This window comes from Temnothorax americanus, unplaced genomic scaffold, assembly GCF_048541705.1.
Source record: "Temnothorax americanus isolate GAGA-0224 unplaced genomic scaffold, ASM4854170v1 Scaffold6, whole genome shotgun sequence".
Taxonomy (NCBI): Eukaryota; Metazoa; Arthropoda; class Insecta; order Hymenoptera; family Formicidae; genus Temnothorax; species Temnothorax americanus.
Genome location: NW_027509751.1, coordinates 5,746,822 through 5,767,500, shown reverse-complemented (window position 1 = coordinate 5,767,500; position 20,679 = coordinate 5,746,822). Strand labels below are relative to the sequence as shown.

The 20,679-nt window shown below is 37.8% G+C and overlaps 1 protein-coding gene and 2 long non-coding RNA genes across 26 annotated transcripts in view; 1 reads left to right on the top strand and 2 right to left on the bottom strand.

Moving 5' to 3' along the window:
- Positions 1-6,547, bottom strand: part of LOC143905258 (uncharacterized) — a 40,194-nt gene extending 33,647 nt beyond the window's left edge. For both annotated transcript variants that reach the window (XR_013259155.1, XR_013259154.1), the window contains exon 1: positions 5,824-6,547. This is a non-coding gene — a long non-coding RNA (uncharacterized LOC143905258). The remainder of the gene's footprint in view (positions 1-5,823) is intronic.
- A 3,287-nt stretch (positions 6,548-9,834) lies between these two features.
- Positions 9,835-14,312, bottom strand: LOC143905253 (uncharacterized). Of its 3 annotated transcripts, none has more exons than XR_013259151.1 (4): positions 14,010-14,312; positions 13,214-13,297; positions 12,610-13,128; positions 9,835-10,985 (listed from the first exon to the last, which is right to left on the bottom strand). It is a non-coding gene; the product is annotated as an uncharacterized LOC143905253 (long non-coding RNA). The 3 variants fall into 3 exon arrangements; XR_013259149.1 differs by lacking the exon at positions 14,010-14,312 and having other exon boundaries at positions 9,835-10,136; positions 10,797-10,985; positions 13,214-13,643; XR_013259150.1 differs by lacking the exon at positions 14,010-14,312 and having other exon boundaries at positions 12,610-12,791; positions 12,946-13,128; positions 13,214-13,643.
- Positions 14,313-14,444: 132 nt separating this feature from the next.
- Positions 14,445-20,679, top strand: part of Mhc (myosin heavy chain) — a 50,650-nt gene continuing 44,415 nt past the window's right edge. For 6 of the 21 annotated variants that reach the window (XM_077420511.1, XM_077420505.1, XM_077420507.1 and 3 more), the window contains exons 1-2: positions 14,449-14,558; positions 17,617-18,029. In XM_077420511.1, coding sequence (XP_077276637.1) covers positions 17,823-18,029 — 207 coding nt within the window. In that variant the 5' untranslated portion in view covers positions 14,449-14,558; positions 17,617-17,822. Of the gene's footprint in view, positions 14,559-17,599; positions 18,030-20,679 lie in introns of those variants that run through there. The other 15 variants (XM_077420508.1, XM_077420504.1, XM_077420502.1 and 12 more) reach the window with 7 other exon arrangements.

Sequence of the window (20,679 nt, the reverse complement as noted above, 5' to 3'; positions counted from 1 at the left end):
CATCTACCCGCAGATTCGGATAAAGCGACCAACGATCCGGTCAATCCCGGCGTGTCGGAGAAGGCCTTCAACGAGTTCGTCGAGGGAGTGAACGCCGTAAGATCAAAGGAGAGAGAAGCAAGAGAGAATGTGCGTCGAGGAGTCCGTGGAGGTGCTAAGAGGCAAAAGACGGGCGACGCAAATAAATCGGAGGGTGTGTCGGACGACAGAAGGGAAAGGGGCAATAAAGTTTTGACTAGTCAAGTCCCAGAAAGTTCGAGTGCGTTCACGAGTGACCACGAGGCACCGCCCGACTGTGCACGTGATACGGGTGTGCTCAACTCACAAGTGCCATCTATGAATACTGGAGATGCGGAGAGGCTTAACAGACAGACAACGGTGGAAAGAAAGATATTCAGGGTACGTGGATCGGAGTTGATTGAGAGTGCAACACCTGTGAATGAAGTGGAGCATATTCAAACTAGATTCGCTGACGATTAAGAGGGTAAGGTATCATTGACCCTCCGGCTCCCCCCAGAGCAAACACTAACGAAAAAAGGTAGGAATCATATTAAGATATGGATGATTCTAACTAAATTAAAGATTCGTCAAATTAACGTTGTTATGTTAAATCATTTTTCGGCCAAAGCAGATTTTGAAAATGGATTATCGGCAAATTCTGCGCTGGAAAAAATAGAGAATCTTAAGATTAAAAAGATAACTGCTAATCTAGAAAAACACCAAATTTTTTGTAAAGGTGTAATAACAGATTGGCCCTCTACGATTCCTGATTTGTGGGCAGCTATTAGCGATAGGACAAACATAGTTAGTTTGGAACGAATGTATAGACGTAAGTGGGACGCTACAAATAAGACGGCCTCTTTGGCAGAGACTGACAATATTATCATTACTTTTAGAGATAATAAACTGAGAGGATTGAGAATATTTAACAATATGGTTGGCCTGAGAGTTCGGCCTTACATTATGCAAGTTAGACAATGCTATAATTGTTTCAGATTTGGACACACAAAGAATGCATGTAAGAGCGAGACGAAATACATTATATGTGGCGACAAGGCCCATGGTCAATGCACGAAACCGGTTAAGTGTTGTAATTGTGAAGGCTCTCATAGATCCACTTTTAGAGGATGCCCTATTTTTAATAAAAATAAGAATATTAATGTTGTGAAAGCACACAATAATATATCATTTTACAGAGCACGAAAATTAGTGGAAGGCAAGGAAGCCCCTGTGTTGCCCAGCCATGATATATACGTGAACCCGGGGACATGGCCCACCCTACCGGAACCCAAAGGAGGCATGACATACTCCGCAAAAGCCAAATCTAACGCCCAGAACAAGGTAGAAACCACTAAATCAAAAAATGACTACAGGGTAGAATATCCCCGTGAAGAATCAAAAAACGACTACAGGGTAGAATATCCCCGCGAAGTTTCTCATAAAGACAAAAGGAGGAAGAATCCCTCCCGCTCATATTATAAACAATTTAACCTCCGAAAAGAGGAAATTACCAAAGATAGAAGAGGTGTGGCGCTTAGGGCCAGCCACAGTGACGCATCAGAGGAAGGAAGTTGCAAAGAGGCGACATCCTGCGAGAGAAAGGAAGACGGGACATGTGACGCGGAGATTTCGAATGCCAGGGATACCGTTAAGGGAATCCTGTTACTGTTACAGAGAGACCCTCAGGTGAAAAATTTATTGTTCGAGGCACTTAAGAGAATAGAGGTACGTGGAATATCTGAAAGAGGTTCTCAGCAATCTAGAGAGACTGTCGATATGGAATATGATACACAGATGCTCAGAGAGGGGGAAACCTTGCTTTCCCACGGTACGGAATAATTCAATTTATTATTATGGAATTGCCAGGGTTTTAAAGGCCGTAAGCAAGAGCTAACTAAGAGAGTCATGGACTACGATACAGTGGTCCTTACAGAAACGAAACGATCACCACGCAGTCAAGTTTATTTCCCAGGATTTAGAACATTGAATAGCGACAACCCACTAAATAGCGGTGGAGTTTCAATCTCAATCCGTATACACATAGATTTTAAAGTTGTCCCCATCGCGGCTCTTCCGTTTGGGTACGACGTAATTATTATTAAAACTAAGAATTTAAATCATAACTTTAATCTGGTGGCTGTTTACAGACACCCGAGAAAGGCTATAGCTCGACAGGATTTTCGAGCAGTGTTCAACTCTATGAGGAATGGTGAGGACGATGTGATTATCCTGGGAGATTTCAACGCACACAACACTCTCTGGAACTGCGATTCAACTAACGAGAGCGGGGATATTCTGTTAGATATTATGCACGAGAAGGATTTACTGTGTGTGAACGTTGATACAAAGTCACGACTGGGCTATAGTGGCCAGCGTGACTCCAATCTGGATCTTTTGTTTTGTTCGATGGGCATAATTGACGAGATGGAATGCAGTCAGGAGAACGATAACTGGGGTAGCGATTACTTTCCATTGACTTTTCGAATCGATCGACACACACAAATTTACAGGAAGCTAACCAATCGTGTTTCCACTAAAAGAACGGATTGGGAGCGATATTGTGAGTTAATAACTGGTGAATTTGAAACATTCTCAGTAACAAATACGGAAAATCTTGATCTTAATATTGATTCTTACTATAAGACATTTATAGATATTCTCAAGAATGGTATCGCTAGAGTTTCTGGAAGAAAATCAACATCCGAGGTAAATAAGAAGCCAAATACAAACAAGAGATCCCATAGATGGTGGGATGCGCAATGTGACGAGATGATTAGAAATAGGAAATCTGCTCTTTCTGCTTTTAAGAAACATAAAACTATTCACTCTTGGGTTGAATACAAAAAATGTTGTGCGTTGGTTAAAAAGACTCTCAATGAGAAGAAGAAAAAAAATTTTAAGGAATTTTGCTAAGGAATTAATAGATTTACGGACCCTGGGTATGTTTGGAGGACTATTCGTATATTTAAGAAGGCCAGGAATAATATTTCCTGGAATAACTGGCAGTCGAATGACAGGGAAACGGAAATTAGGAGGACAACGGACAGTTTATCCCCCCCTACTGCTGCTCACAAGCCTTATGACAACTTCAAGAGAGTCACCTGTGAGTTGGATGTCCCCTTCTCGAGGGCGGAACTGGATAGGGCCATAACCATGGCTAGAAAAGACTCTGCGCCGGGGATGGACGGCGTAGAATACAAGATGCTTCGGCTACTGCCGGATACAGGTAGGGAGGCCCTGTTACACCTGTATAATTCTGTATGGCGAACGGGAATCATTCCGGAGGATTGGCAATTGTACCAGGTCATATTTATTGATAAACCAGGACGAGAGAAGGTACGACTTATATCACTGTCATCATGTGTAGGTAAACTGATGGAGAGACTCATTAATGAGAGACTAATGTGGTGGGCGGAAAACGAGGAAAAATTTAGCAAATCACAGAGCGGATTTAGACGAGATAAATCCTGCGCTGATAACCTGGCGCGAATCACGGTGGATATACGGGCTTCTATCTGCTCAAATACCAGGATACCTTGGCAGCCTTTTTAGATGTTTCCGCTGCATATGACAGTGTGAATTACAGGATCATGATGGATAAGCTGGTTGCGCTTCATTGCCCGGTAAACATTGTTAGATTCATCAGTAAATGGTTATACTGCAGAAGAGTGAGATTTACCATTAATTCTCAAGAAAATGTGGATCGCTTAGTTTACGGAGGTCTCCCGCAGGGCGCGGTTCTTAGCCCTATCATGTATTCTTTATTCACGCAGGGTTTATGCGCGGAGTTACCCGAGGGAGTGGAGGCAGTTGAGTTCGCCGATGATATTGGTCTATACGTTTCTGGGATTAACAGAAGGAGGAACAGAGATTTGTTGGAGCGTGCCGTTAACATTATCGCTGAAAGACTCACGACGATTGGATTGGACCTTGAACCGAGGCAGACAGTACTGGTAGAATTTTCCAGAAGCGGATACGTGGATAAGAACGTGTTTATCAACATACAAGGATCTAAGGTATATAATAGAGGTGAGGCTAAATTCCTTGGCATCTGGCTTGATAGCGGTTTAACTTTTCATCGCCAAACACAGGAAATAAGAGGAAAAGTAAGCAGAGCCAATTCTAGTATGAGATATCTTTGTCATGTTTCTACTGGTATGGAAACTAATACAGCTCTGATGCTGTATAAGAGTCTCGTTAGATCTGTTATGGATTACGGGTTATTTATATACTATCCTAGAGATGCCTTGTATTCACTTAAGTTAGAACGAGCTCAATTTATGGGTATACGTACTGCACTGGGATACAGAAATAGTATCCCGAACAACGTAATTGTGGCAGAAGCAAAGGTGAAATCTCTTCGAGACCGGGCTTTTATGCTTAGCAGCAACTTCATCAACAAGACTATGGTGTACAATCAAAATGGCTTATGTCAGAAATTACAGCGCTCCTGTGATCGTGAGAGTTATGCGCGGTTTCTCCTTCCTATACATACAGATTTTCCCTCATGTCGGAAGTTTGGAAGTCTTTCTTGAAGAGAAGAGACTATGGTTGGGCCCATCACGGCAGTTCGAGGTCTTCCAGGGAAATTATGAAGAACATACATTCGTTCCCTTAGTTGATTTCGATATCGGTTTGAAAAAGAAATTTAAAAAAATTTTAGATGAAATTTTGATCAGGGAGATTACTATGCAATATGATTTGGAATTGCCAGAAATTATCTTCACACATGGATCCCAAGACGATAACAAGAGATCCACTGGCGCCTCCGTGATTATATGTGATCAGGAGATTGCATATAAAATCAGTCTTCCTTTCATGTGTTCGTCGTACATTGCGGAAGCCTTCGCAGTGATGGCTGCGTTGAAGCTGATGCTCTGCCAGATCGAGAAGAGAGCAAGAGATATGATTATTCTGTCGGACTGCAGGTCAGTGTTGATGAGTATCCGGAATAATACATTAAATGTTCATAGGAATCAATATATTATTGAAGCTAGACGAATATTGTATGAGTTTTGCTACAAACACGAAAAAAGAGTTATACTTGTATGGATTCCCGCTCATAAGGGAATACTCGGTAATGAGTTGGCGGATACAACAGCCAAGGAGGCTGCAACTGAGGAAGCGGACCCTTCTATAGTCGTACCGGTAGGTGATATGATGACTAGTATTAAAGAAGCTACGTGGGATGCAACGCAGAACTCGATCGTAGCAGAATCTGCGTACAAGGGTATTTTCTCTTTCACGAATTTCTATGAGCGTCGGGCCACAAAACCATGGTTTTCGAAGCTGGATAAGGAAAGATACTTTATAACTTGGATAAATAGAGTGAGAGCACACCACTACAATCTGGGTTCTTCACTGAAGAGAAAGGGATACGTTGAAAGTGAGAGATGTGACTGTGGTCACGAGAGGGAAGATTTGAACCACGTAATTCTACAGTGCAGTCTCTATGATGAACCGAGAATAAAGATGGATAAGGATTTGAGAGCAATTGGTTTTTTGGAAGAGATCGATATAGTTAAATTAATTAAACGGAAAAATTGGAAAGTTTTGAATATAATATTTCAATTTATTAAGTCGATTAAGAGAATTATATAAATAGTATGAGTAAAAATTTCAGATAGGTTAAGTGTAAAATAGTATTGTTATACAAAGTGCAAAGTACAAAGTGTTTTAACTAGATTAAGAGGCCATGTGTCAATCACCGATGGTGCAAGACACTAAATAGCTCCCACCCGGGAGCGACCGAAAAACCCCCTACGCGAGCGTTACTTAATTCTGTATAGTAACTTACGAAAACGATACGATAAGGTAACTTACGATAATTCCTTCGCGTAAACGGGATCTCTTCGGCATCAGCTCTCTGCCGTCAATATATATCAGCTGTGCAACATATTATGTACGCTCGGCAGAAACACCTTCTGTGAACAGGCTCCTTGATCTCCTCGGTACCAGCTCTCTGCTGTCAATATATATTTATATATACCTCTACAAAGTAAAAATGTATTGTATAATCAGAATACTAGCAACGTGCACAACTTCATTTGAAGTTATAATTGGGTACAACATTCATCGCACGATACTGTTATAATTGCAAATCGGAAACGTACCTCGAGTCCAGCTCTTCTGCGATCAACGAATTTGGGATCGAACGTGTCAGTCGTCACTTTCTGCCAAGCGTAGAGAACCTTTTTTTCCGGCAGCGGTGGTAACACAATGTAGATGAGATACGAAATCTCCATATAAGCACGAAGCAATTCAAATTCAGTATATCGCCGGCACGATTACGGTGTTACTGCTGTTTCGCGTACGCGCGTATGCGCGCGTTGTCGCATATTACCTCGGGGACAGCGTGCGGCTCGTGCAAACGTTATTAACGCGCGGCCGCAATCGCGCGGCAGAAACGCCTCGTGTGAACAGGCTCCTTGCATGATCTCAGTATCAGCTCCCTGCCGTCAATATATATGTATATTGACTTTTTTAAAAAACAATAGATAATATTATAGATGCAGATTAACATATTGTCAAATATTTCAAAAATGTAAGTCCTTATATTAAATTCTTCAAATTTTATTTTTGCTCACGCCTCGCGCGTTTTCACCCTCCGTTGACCCGCCATTATTAACTCTCTTTTATTTTCTTCTATTTTATTTTCTCTTTTCAAAATCATCAAAAAATAAAAAAAATTTTGGCACCAGTTTCAAGAAAATCAATTCTTATAAATAAAAAATTATCCATTAATAAAAAATTAAACATCTTCCAAAAATTAAAAAAATTTTGACACGACTATTTCATATATAATTCTTTAAGATTTGGTCAATTAATTCCCGAATTATTGGAAAAATTTTGTAACCGGTTCCCAAACAAATCGGTAACAAAAAATTGTACACTTTATAGCAATCCCGGGGAAATTTTATCTTTATTTCATATATGTAATTCTTTATAAGATTCAATTATTTTTCGAGAAATTGGAAAAATTTTGTAATCGTTTTCCAAAAAAATTGGTAACGAAAAATAATACACTTTATAGCACTCCCCGAAAAATTCTACCTCTGTTTCATATATAATTCTTTTAAATTCGGTCGATTATTTCCCGAAAAATTAGAAAAATTAAAAAAATCGGTTTCCAAAAAATCGGTAACGAAAAACTGTACACTTTATGGCACTCCTCGGGAAATTCTACCCCTATTTCATGTACCCTTGATAAAAATTCGGTCCACTAACGAATGAGTAGTTTGCGGTCAGACAGACAGACAGACAGATAGGCAGACGTCAGGTACTTATAAAAAAGAATTTTATTTTATATACCCTAAGGGGCCTTAAAGGGCGTTTTGATGGGACGTACCCAACCCTAACCTCCAATTTATCCACTACCTTACTGTTTCCTCCTTTGGACCAACGGTTTAACGTCTCTTCCGAAAGACGGAGCCCATTTCTCCGCATCTTGCACGGAGGGGCGCGGTTTTTCGGAAAAAAACTTTTCCATGTTACATGGCTCTAGTGGACTCGAACCTGGTTCCTCAGATTACGAGTCTGGCGCTCTACCACTAGACCACACCGCCGCCCTACGTCAGGTACTTATATATATAGATTATATGTAGAATTTTATATTTTTATATATAATCAGATAAAATTATATTGTGTCAATTTTCATATATTTTTTCCCGGGATGTTACGAGTAAAGACGAAGCAAACGAATTTATTTTGACAATATTCGATATTAGTGAAAATAAACTAAAATAGATTGCTGAGGAAAAAAATACAAAAAAGAGAATAAACAATGAAAAAAAAGATGATGTGTTTAGAATTATTGCAATATTAGATTTTCAGAATTAAATGTCTTAATTAATCTTAATTAATTCAGCATTAAGTTAAATTTGGATGACATAAGTTCCACATAAAATCTAAAAAGATGAGCATTGTTAAGTATTTATTTATTTATAATTTTATAGTTTTATTTGACAAAACTATATTTTTTAATAGAGTACAATAATTTGGTAACAATGTTATATAAAATAATCGGCATTTCTCTTTTAACTTTATTTTCCTCTAATTTATCTAGAACAATATTTGCGACAATAATATATAGTTATTACAATTATTATCACAATAATAAATATAAGGATAAAATTATGTATAAAATAAAAGATAACCGAAATTCTGGAATGTCCTGTATATCGGGCCATTTACAAGCCTCAGCTCGTTTCGGTTTCCCATTCCATTGAGACCACCGGCTGTTTATTTAGTTTTCAGTCCCAATAAAAAATGAATTGTTAATTTAACGGGCAGCCACTGTCCGTTCGAAAACCGCTGAACTCGTGCAAGACATCGCGAGAAAACTCATCGATAAATCGCACCTCACGCGCTCGCAAATTGCCGTTCGCTAGATGATTTAAGTCTCAACCATGCAAGACTTCAATCATGTTTATTTACCAAGCGTAGACGATGCCATTTTTCATTGCCTCTGATTTCTGAATTTCAAGGTCCAATTTAAGAAATGTACACACCTCGTATGCTGCGTGAGCTAAGGATGGTGGAGAAGGAGAAACGATATTCGAAGATTTCTGAATACTTTAAATCTCAAAATGAGAAGTATTATAATGTAAACGAAATATAAGTCTTTAATATATATGAAACACAAGGAATATAACTTCAGGATAACTTTAATCCTTGTATGCGCATCAATAAGAAGCAAGTATTAATTGGAATTCCGCTGAATTTACGTCCCGAGATAAGAATTTATCTCCTTTGCTTATTAATCAGAATTAATCATGAAAATCCTTCTTTGAGGATAATCATAAGAAAATAACGTTATATCTTGTAACCGAATATTTGAATTAGCACGTGCTCACTTGTAAAGTATCACTTTCATCAGGGAGATATCTGACGAAAGAACCGAATAGTTGATATTATAAATCCAAATGTTACCTTATCGTGGAATCTGCAGCATCCACCAATTATTTATAGATAATCCGACATTTATTTATGTGGAAAATCATCCACTGAGAGTGGGAAACTCATTCGCTGTAAGCGAGCCAGATAATCAGGATAATGGCGGCTATATTCCGTCTCGCTACGTGAGAGGAACGAAGTTACTGATATGGCCGCTTTTGATTTTTAATATATATATATATTGCTCGAATGCCCATCATTAAGTAAAGACTTGGCTGAGCCCGGAATATACGTCGTTCTTCTTTCTTTTTTTACGTGTTCGATAACGTTATTCGTGATTCGAATGATAACTGAGTTTTACAGACTCGTGTGTGAATTCACGGCACTGAAATACATTACAACTCGGTGCGTCGCGTTGCTCGCGCGTCCGCTTGCAATAGTTACTAGGCGGAAACGACCTGCCATTTAGTATTCATTCATGGAACCGCAAGATTATATTATTGATACAATAGATGGCTGTAGCCATATCCAAAAGTTATCGACATCTCCGTATTTCTAACAGGAAAAATGATTCAAATTAAATTTAAAAAAAAAAAACGACCGTGCTCCAGTTAAAGCGAATCAGGTTACTTGAATCTTAGAAAATCATCGGCGACACATGGAAACAAATTCATAAAATAAAATAGAATTGAAAGAAGCATATAAAAATAGAATAAAATTAATTACATATTTAAAATACTCAACGTAAAAATGTACATGTGTAAAGACAAATTTAATTTTATAAATAGTCAAATATTAAAAATAATATAGAATTATAGAATTGATGAGAAAGAAAATAAAATTATAAAGAGAAATAATTAGTAGCCTTACAGATATATTTCAGGCATTTCTTTTATAATTTATATTTCTTTTATAATTTATACAAAGCTAAATTTCCGCCTCTGAGAGTACACATAACAGCGTATGTCTCTCACTTGAATTCCTATGCTATCTTTCATCCGCTAATTTTACACTCATCGTGAGATAAGTCATATGCGACAACAAGGGGATTAAAGGTAGACGGGGGTGGGCTTTAAGATTTTAAATGATTTAGAGGCTCCGCTCTTTTCGCCTATAGCCTCGCTTAGCGCACACGTTTGGCACGCACCGCGACTGTCCGATCGTAACTATCGTGGCTTTTCTGGCATGCCGACGTCGGTCACCCACGCCCGTGGAATAAGAGCGTTCTAACGCGCGATCACCTGTAATAATTTTACGTAATTATCGAGCGAGCAATCGGGCCTTGAGCGTTAGATAAGCGCCGCATGAATGAAAACTCGCGGATCTCCCGCATAGAAAAAGATGTCGTAAATGGAACTATATCTAGTATCGAAAAACAAATATATATTATTAATAAAAATATATCTGGTATTAAAAAAGAAGTTAAAATATATTTTTAAGTTAAATTTTAGTAAATAATGTGAATATATATATATTTATTTTATATGAAAAAATATGTGGGTGTCAATTTTACTAATTTTTTGTTCATTTTTTTCTTTTATAAAAAAATTTAACTACAAAGATAACAAAAAAATGTTCGCGCAAAATTAAATAAAATTTAGAAAAAATATTTCATATAATTAGTTTTACATATATTTATTTGCACATTTAATCATTTTTATTTGAATTGAATTTGTTTTCACACACAAAAAAGATCTTTTTTTTTCGAATAAAACAATTGTTTTTAATTTTCCGCGAATTTATAAAGTTATGGATTTTCAAAACCTTCTGACATCGAGCTATTCAAATGGAATTTTATGTCCTACAAACACAAATCTGCATTTTATGTTTTATCCACTCTCATCGATTATCACGTCCGGTTGACGGAAGACGGGACTCATTAGTTTCTCAATCGACCTTACGACGTATGTCGTAACGACGCATCGGATCGAGAATCATCGTCCTCCGCGCGTTTTCTTCCGGTCATTAATGAGGACTGGAAGAGATCCAATTTCTCCGCGAGAAAATTGCTGCACTGCATTGAACCGTTGCATCTTGCAATCACATGATGGATGCAGAGAGAAACGCTGCGATTTGCGTCAGAATACACTCTGAAAAATTAGGATATTATGCTAGAATTATATTATCTAATTTATAAAATTTGAAATGATATATACTTTACGATTAAGGGGACTAGGCAAGGTTAAAATTTTGAAAAAATCGATTTTTGGTTTTTTGCATATTCCGATACTGTGATTCTTTAGAAATATCTTCCCGTTTGTTTTTTTGAAAAATTCGCAAAATTGAGGTCAGGAGAGCGTAAAACGTAATGTGGCGCGCGGCCGGCCGAACGCAGATATTCGCGCGGTTGGTCCCGACCAAACGGTCTGAGCACTCTGAGCATTATTCTAATTTCTAACGTTCTCTATGCAATATGTAGAATTAAGTTTTAATTTGTAACGACGCATTAAAGACAACCTAATAATAAAGTCGAAACGTTTCTGTTTCTAATTGTATATATATTGCGGTTGACACAAAGAATAATAAACACGCACATCTAGCTCGGCTTACATGCTCTATTTTGTTTATTATTTTGTTTTTAATTTTTACCTCGTTTAAAGTTTATACATAATCGACTTCCAGAGAGGTTGTGCTAATGTATTGAAAGTTTGTCGTATTACAATCGCTTTATTACAAAAATGTCTTCGTCAGAGAGCGGAAAAAAGAAATCGGCGCCATATGTCCGTCTAGGGCGACCACGTGAAAAACGCTTCCAAGGCAATCAGATAGTGAATAAAAATTACGAGAAATTGGACGATAATCCGGGGCCATTCACTGCGTCGAAGAGGAAATTTTTGAACCGCGTGAGTATGACCGTTCTAACATAAATATTGTACCGAAACTTTAAATGCGATTTTCTCGAAACTACATTTTTTGATGATTTTACCACGATATCTCGAGAACCGATAGAGATATCAACTTGAAATTTATACAGGAATTGTAAAACACTATGACGCATGAATTATACTTAAAATCAGATTGAAAAAAAATATTGCTACAATTTTATAATAACAAATAACTCGAATTTTTACAAATTTTTTGTTTTTTGGACGCCATTTTGTTAATTTTATTTTTATTTTTAATTTTTTAGGTATAATCGATAGAGAGAAGCCTAAGGAGAAGAAATATTCTTAGAATTTGCCAAAATCTTTATCCGTTCGACTGGAATCGTGGTAAAACCGTGGATTTGACAGTTTTTCTTATTACATTGGGACGCCGATATTATTGATCTGGGAACGACTTTCCATGGTTTTTTTCATTTTATAATGTTATAATTAATACCCTAAACAATAAAAAAGTTTTATATTCATTCGTGGCCTTGTTATAAACCATTAAACACGAGCCAATTTTTGCATTTTTAACCTTGCCTAGTCCCCTTAATATAAAAGTTTGGGAAGATTATAAAAATAAAAGATTGGAAAATCCTTTTCGGTGATTATGTTGATTATGACTATTTTCTTCTAATTATTAGAATAAAAAAACAAAATTTTGGAACTATCTTTATAAAATAAAGAAAAAGTACTTTTTAAAAGTTTTTTTTACTCCTGTACACAAATATCGAAATTTAACACATCTCTGAAATAATATGTTAATTAACATTATTTTACTATTAACATTTTGTAATAGAAAAAACTTTATTTAAAAAGATATTCATAAAACAATCTTTTATCTTACCTTATATGTTTCTTGGATTTCATAAATGTCACAATAATATTTTCTCGCTGACGTCGATAAGAATCTATTTATACTGCTTTGCCGTATACGTCTTTCGATTGGCGTCTATTTCGATGCACTTGGGCGCATCGTGCGTCGATCGGGACGATGACGATATGGAATTCGGTTTCGGAATTCGCTGCCTGGCAAACGTAAATATTATTTCCGCGACGGTTTTACGTGGAAAACGTCAAGGCCCGCCGCGACCACTGCGCGTGTACGAATTCGTTTACGTTCTGGAGCCCGCTTGAAGGGACTACAGATCAAATTAGTAAGAACAAACGATTACGAACGAACATTTACAGATTCAACGAGCGCTTGTAGTGATCGCTTTCCCTTTGATGTAACCCGAAAAGAGATAGAAACATTCGTCGATCGTATATAAATCTGGGCTCGTTCATACTCGCGGCGAGTCATCCATGCATGTCCATTGAAGCTAGCGCGTTCGTTTGCGTTCGTTTGCGCTCTCCACTCGGTTCACTTGAAGAGAAAAAAGTAGCTTCGTCATTTAACCCGTTGATCGCATATATATGTATAAAAATGCTATAGGCTAAGTCTTAAATACCTCGATCTTTTTTGGCAATCTTTCTTGTATGGTTCCGCGCATTCTCTTCGCGGATATTTGTGTGTCCGGATATCAATCAAATGTCTACAATATAGTTCACCAGCGATTTTTCGTAAAAAGAGAAAAAAGAAATTAAAACCGCAATAAAGAAAAAATTAAAAATTTTTTTCTTACATTTAGAAAAAATAAAGGCAAAATTTTGAACTTTATTTTATTTATGTTAAATTTGTTGAACAATATGTGCGAACTACGATTATCATTTAATATTCTAACGTATGTCTTATTTTATTTATTTGATAACAGTCTTAAAAAATTTTTCAAGTTATACAAATATTATAAAACAAAATATTCTAAAGTATTTTTGAAAATAATATATAAAATGAAAAAATAAGAGAGAGAATCAGAGCAAATAAAAAAAATTATTTGTCTATTATATATATATATAATTATTTTAGGAAATAATTCAAAAAATTATTTCAATCTTAATAGCTTGGCAATAAAACGCAGGATATTCTTTTGAAGTCTCAAATCGTCCAAGAAGAAAAATGATAATTTAAATTTAAAAATTGTATAGCACCGGGGTCCACACTGAAATCGTGCAACGAATCGAAAGAAGAGACGTTTACGCGGCAGTTCGATTAAAAATTGTCGACATCGAACACCAAGATCGGTCGGAGTACAACAAAAATAGAAAAAAAAATGAGAATATCCATCGATCATCTATCCCGACTGACTGACTGTCCGATCCGTTTTGACGTAACAGATCACGAGAGAATCATCGTTCATCGGCGCGCACCCCGAGTGATGCTCGCGTCCACGTGCGCCCTCCACGTGGTGCGCTTCTCTTTTCCTTCCTCCTCCTTCTCTCTCTCTCGCTCTCTCTCTCTCTCTCTCTTTCTCTGTTCTACTCTCCTCCTCGACGACCACCAAGAGCGATGGAGGAGCCGAAGAGAGAGAGCCGAGCGAAGCGAAGAAGCGAGCGCACCCTCCGAAATTCCGCCACCTCTTTCTTCCATTTCGAGGTCCGCGGCGGTCGCCATGGCTGGGGGCAGCCCGGGGTACTAACCCAGAGGGATGGCTGAGAGAGGGGGACCGGACACGGCGCGGCGTCTCGCTCCAACGTCTATTTTTATCTCACTTGCCGGCGTCGCGGCCACCCCCCTTGTCGCGCCGCGTTCTCGGTATCATCGTCCGCCTAAAAAGGTAGATTGGCCGTGGAAGTAACGCGATATGCGATTCGTCGGACCGTCCGGCCAATCGACCGCGGCGTTACACTCTAGGATCACGTTGCACGCGCTTATATTGGGAGCCCCCGCTTGTTTCCCCGACAGAACGGCTCTCTAACGTAAGTGCACCACGTCGCGTCGCGTCGCGACGCCGCCGGCTTCTATTATTTTTTTTTGTTCTCTTTTCTTCCTGCTCTTCTCTTTCCTCTCGATCGACAGAAGACGAGAAAGAAACGCGAAAATTCAGCAAGGAGAAAGGAAGTGGGTTCTTTCGCGTATCAAAGTAATAAACGGGGTGTAACCGCGGGTCCAAGCGTCGTCGTCACGACACTGCATCATCCACCGGAGCTCGCACACTTATTCCGCCGCGCTCACTCACAGAGAAATCAGCGGCCGACACGCCGACAAATCCACACATACACGTGTGTCACATACGGTACCGGTGATAAAGAGCGGATGTGAGGCTTGAGACCTCAAGAAACTCGCGAAAGGACCGAGTTCGGATAGTCGTGCTCCTCCTCTTCTACGAGAGGATCGCGTGTGTGTCTGTGTGTTGGAGAGATCGGGGGAGGAGGTCGCCAGGTGGGCGGAAAAGTGGTTGGCGATCCGGGTCCCGGTGATCTTCCGAGGGAGTGACCTTCGACCTTTGTCGACTCTTGGTGAAGTACTCGTGTGAGAGTCCGACGAGGTGCGACCGGGAGGACTGTGCCGGAAATATCTTACAATTAGAGGAGCTTTTTTTTACCTGTGTGTGCTTACGGCCCCCCGATAACGGTGTGCGGACACAGTGTTGCTTCTTTTCATCTCTTTCTCTTGTCCTTTTTCAACCCCGGGCCTACCTTTCTCCTCCGATCCGATCGGATTGGAAAGAAAAGCGAGTTCGAGTTCCCGGTGTCGATCGGGAAGTCGTCCGACTTCCGATCGGAAGGTTTTATTCTTTCGATTGAGCCAACATGGTGCAAACACCAGGAATACCATTGTGCGACGTCATCAAGTTTGATAATAGGATATCTCCCAGCATTCACCTCCAATTTGTTTTAAACAAGTGAAAACTTATTCTTGTTTACGCTGTTTTTTTTTCAATTTTACTTATTTTTCTTCTAATATTTATTCATGGTTTACAGTACTATATCAATGTTTAAACAATTATTAGATAACAGTCAAAATTAAATTAAATCTGTTTATTAAAAAAAACCGATTTGGTTTCTTAATTTAAAAAATAAAAAAATTCTGCTGTTAGTAGAACTTTAAAATTTTAATTTTTGTTTTTTGGTTTGATTTAACAGGAAAGCGAAGTGAAACTTTTTTTTACTTAAAAGTTTTTTTTACTCTGAACGATAGAGTAAAACTATTTAAAAAAATAAAAATTTTACTGTTAGTAGAACTTTAAAGTTTTTTTTGGTTTGATTTAACAATAGAGCAAAATTATAAAATTCTCCGTTGTACCTTGTGGTTGTAAGAGATATTATAATTTTTTCATATAATTAATGAGTTATATATATTTCAATGAAAACTTAATCAAGAAATCGGAAAAACATTTTTTATTATTTATAAGCGAAGTTAATTCGACTGTTATCGTTTAAAGGGCTGAAGAATGAGATCAGTTTTTTTCTACGTGAATTTTTTCTGTTTGGAAAATTTATTTTCAAAAAAATTGCAAATTTCTCTAGTAGATTCTTCACTTATTAGTGAAATTTTTATCTGTTGGATTAGAAAAAATTGATAATTTCGAATTTAAAGTTTAATGTTTTCCTTTTCTTTTTCTCTGTCGTTTCCTTCCTCACTAGTACTATTCTGCATGATTCACGTTTCTATGTTTCTATGTTTCATTTCTTTTATTACTTAAAGTCCGCATGGTTTCCCAATATTCATTAAGTCCTAATAAACTCACGCCCGGATGCCTTCGCGTATTCTTCATGTTTCGTGTACGCTTGTTTGAAGAAACGAAAATATCGGACTTCTTGTAACGCGATACGTCGCTCTTTTTGGTCCGGTCACCAGTGCCTGTTCCATTTTGTATTCTTATCTGATTATGCAACCCCATCGCACTCTCTCGACTCTTCTTCGTGACTCCTCTCTTGTGATGCACGCATAACCGTCGCGTCGAGTAGTAGTGTCTGCAGTGATATATCGCGACATCGTACCAACCTGCTTCGAGGTGAAGCGTGTTCGATAAAATAGATCTTTACTATCTTTGCGACGTCTTTCTATAACGTTTCAGTGAAATCAGGAAAGAGAAAAGCCGGCGGTTGTCTGCGACGAATCTAAAAATCATTAAATTTTACTTTACGAAACTACGAGACTTGTAATATCAGTCGAAGTGAATTTTAATAACAATTGCCTTAGTTTTTGATATTAGGGTTTTTACTGACAAATGTCTGATTTCTGATTCGAATGTCTGATTCGGTTTTTATGACAATGATTTTCTAACAATAATATTACAAACTAATTAGGTATATACTGGTATATGAGATAAATATGTGCGATTGTTAGATATTAAATGTGTCAGATCTCTGTTATTATTAATTTTTACAGATACTTTGACTAACCTGGAATTAAAATCTTTTTTTATAAAATCGATAAACGAACTTTAAGTTACAATTGGCTGAGACAAACAGCTTTTTGAGAAATAAGTTTTGGAAATATAAATAGATATATCTCTTTTTATATTTAATTTTATAATATATTTATTATTTTTGTTTAGTTTTAAATAAATATTATTTAAACAAATGTTTTTAATTTAGAGATTAGTTAAAAAGATATATCGAGAATTGTGAAAAATCGCAACAACCATGTTTCTTTAATATTTTTATCGCAAAATAATAAGCTCTGAACTTATGTAATTTACAGAAGAGAATTTTTATTAGATCTGAAACGTTTATACAATATTTTCCATTATTTAATATTATTATTTGGAAAAATGTGTATCTATTAAATTCGATTGAAAATAAGATTTACGCGTATGTTAGAATCTCAGTTAATAATAATAATTGACTGTAATTATTTTTTATTCGAAGAGAAATCTTTCTGAAAGACGTAAAAGGGATTGAAAAAAAAATTAACAGAAGATATGTAACATCTTTTTGCATCAATCAACTGATATAGTCAGCTGTAGTTTCGTGAAGTGGACCCTGGACAATCGGGTGCGCCGAGATGTTCTAACCGATCGTTCCCCAGGGCCGCCCAGAACGTGCCGCCAGAAGTAGTCCGTCCGCCGCCGAACCAACAACAAGCCCCCGAAGGCAAACGACAGAAAGAAGAGGAACAATCTTCCCCTCCTACTGAAGAAGAAGAAGAAGAAGAAGCAGTAAGACATCAGAAGGAAACCCGTGAGTGCTACGGCATCAGTTTACCGCCAGTAGAGCCGAGAAGAAGAACCGAAGATGCCAGCCCCGAAGGCCCAGGAGGGAGAGGATCCCGATCCGACCCCATACCTCTTCGTCTCCCTCGAGCAGAAGAGAATCGATCAGACGAAACCTTACGACGCGAAGAAAGCATGCTGGGTGCCCGACGAGAAGGAGGGCTACCTCCTCGGCGAGATCAAAGCCACCAAGGGCGATGTCGTCAGCGTCGGCTTGCCTGGCGGCGAGGTGTGTAATACTTGCCATGCACAAATGCATTCCTGTGACTCACTCTTCCGATTCCCATTATTCTAAAAAGTCACTAGATTGTTCGGAAAATAGCTGACAAGCGATTCCGATAGGACTCTATATTTGAGTAATTCTATTCTGTCTCTTTGCAACAACGAGAATTAAAATTCATGAGAATAACAATGAGGCTCAGGTGTAACATTAAACAGTATGTGATTCTAAGAAGAGAAAATTGAAGTCGAAAAAATCAGCTATTATTCGGACAATTTTTCTCTTTGAAATATCTAAAACGTCTACGCGATTTTGTTAAACACTGAGTATACGAAAGATACCGAGATTTGTTTGGTCAGATTAGCAAAAGTTACTTACCAACTTACTCGAAATTCCCGGATGCGATTAAAATTATATTAATGCTTTGAAGTATCTCTTTTCTGAATGAAATTATGCTTGCATCTTAGACTCCAACAAAAAAAATGGTATCGTTTGTCAAGCTGGAGTTGTACTCAGTGTTTTAACATTATTGAAACAACGATACACGATATCATTGTTTTACCTTTTAGATATTTCAGATATGATAGAGATACAAAATAATATACTAATTAGTTAACTTTAATCCTGATTTAATATTTTTAATTGAACACAATTATTTCAGATTATATTTTTTATATTTTACATTAGAAAATACAACACAGACATAATATTAATCATCTATTTCTATTAATATGCTCGATTTAGATATTTTATATCACGTACGCTAGAATTTCAAAGGTAAATTTTAAGAGATGCTTTACTACTTTTACAATTGCTTCTATCTCTTTTCTAACAATAATTTATTAAATAGTACATACGTCAGATAATCATAATTTAATAAACAAACGATCAGTCGTGCCACATCGAAAGCATCATCGGTCTGCCCATACGTCTTCCTCTTCTACTGTCCGACAGCGCTTTTTCTACTGTACAAATGTCTTCAGTCGGGAAATTTATTTCTAAACACTTTAATGCGCGATTTTACATTATTATTATTATTAAGGCATTAACAAATTGACAGATGTCATAAAAAAACAGAAAATCAGCTAAGATATGAACTCAGATTATCAAATAAAGCTGTAAGTCAAGCTGTGTTGTCTAAAAGAGAGAAGTATAAAGACATCAATTACAAAATTGTTCGCTAGATTCCATTCTACCATCGCCTCTCTCTTTCTCGCTCTCTCGAACTAGACCCCGAAAGTGACGTAACAGTTTTCGCGAGCGCAATTACGCCAAAAATGCGTTCACGCGGGACATTCGCGTACATTCGAAGAAGAGGGCGTCAACGGCGAGAGTGCGTTCCGATTTCGCCGGATATAAATTCGTTCGCTCGCATTTTTGGTGTGCTGAGGGGGCGACGGAAGGGGACGTCTGTTTACGGCACGGCGATTTTCATCGATCGCCATGGAAGGATTGAGACGCGATCTCTCCCTCCGCCTGGGCGATTTTTTAGCCGGCTCGACCGACCGGCTCCGAAAGGGAGACAGAAAAAGAGAGACAGAGAGAGAGAGAGACAGAGAGAGAAAGAGAGAGAAAGACAGAAAAAAGAGGGAGAGAGGGGATTTGCTGGCTTCTATATATATAAAAAGAAGAGGGAGGTACGGGGATCTCGCTGCGATCTATTTTCGGAGAACAGAAAACCGACCGCGAGTCGCCGCGGCCGCCGTCGTGCCGTCGTTGTCGACGATGGCGAGGACGACAACGACGTCGAGCACTTATGACCTTCTGTCACCCAGTTGTCCGAAGGTGTACGCTTTCTTTTCGGACGGAAATAAAATCCCTCTCGAGCTTGAGACCTGTCAAAAAGTGCATTACGTAAAAGAGCGGTTTTCTGCCACTGTTCTGAAAATATATAACGACGACTTGTCTTCAAAGCGACACGTTTTCTCGCTGGAATTTTTTTCTCGCTTACCGTAGTGATCTAAGGAGAACAAAAAAGTCAAAATAATGTCAATTTAACGTCGTACTGACCAAATATACGTTAATTCTTGGTTATTGGCTTTTTTGTTCTTCTTGGGGAGAAAAAGAGAGTTTACAATCGAGATCATTTTTAACTCAAAATGTAATTACATATTATATTTTCGTTTTAACGATCTAACTTTTTGGAATCTAATTCGAAATACAATCAAATTTCGTTTGCAAAAAAAGGGTACATGTGGCAATAGTATAGGAAGCTTCAAGATACAAAAAATAAAAATGCAGAACGAGCAGTAGCAGGAGTTTGTAACTTCTTAACGACAGTTTTGGTATCGTTGCGCAGGTATTATATATGATAAAAAAAGTGCGCAAAAATACCGAAACTGGCGTTAAGGAGTTACAGAATCCCGCCTCAGATGTACATTAATAAAGTTAGCGAATGCGATGATTGATAAAATTCCTGAAGAAATTTGTAAATTTTTACATGGGAAATCCTAATTCTTTGAAATCTTGCGTAATTAATTTTACATTCATTCCACCTTGCAAATTCTCTCTTCGGAGTTTTCTTTTTGTCGATAGGTAAATCGAGAAATAAAGTTTTTAACAGTAAGTGAAAGGAAGACGTATGATTAATATGTATAAAACTGCTCGATTATTTCCCACTAAATTTACACACATCATATTGATACTTTCGGACAGACTC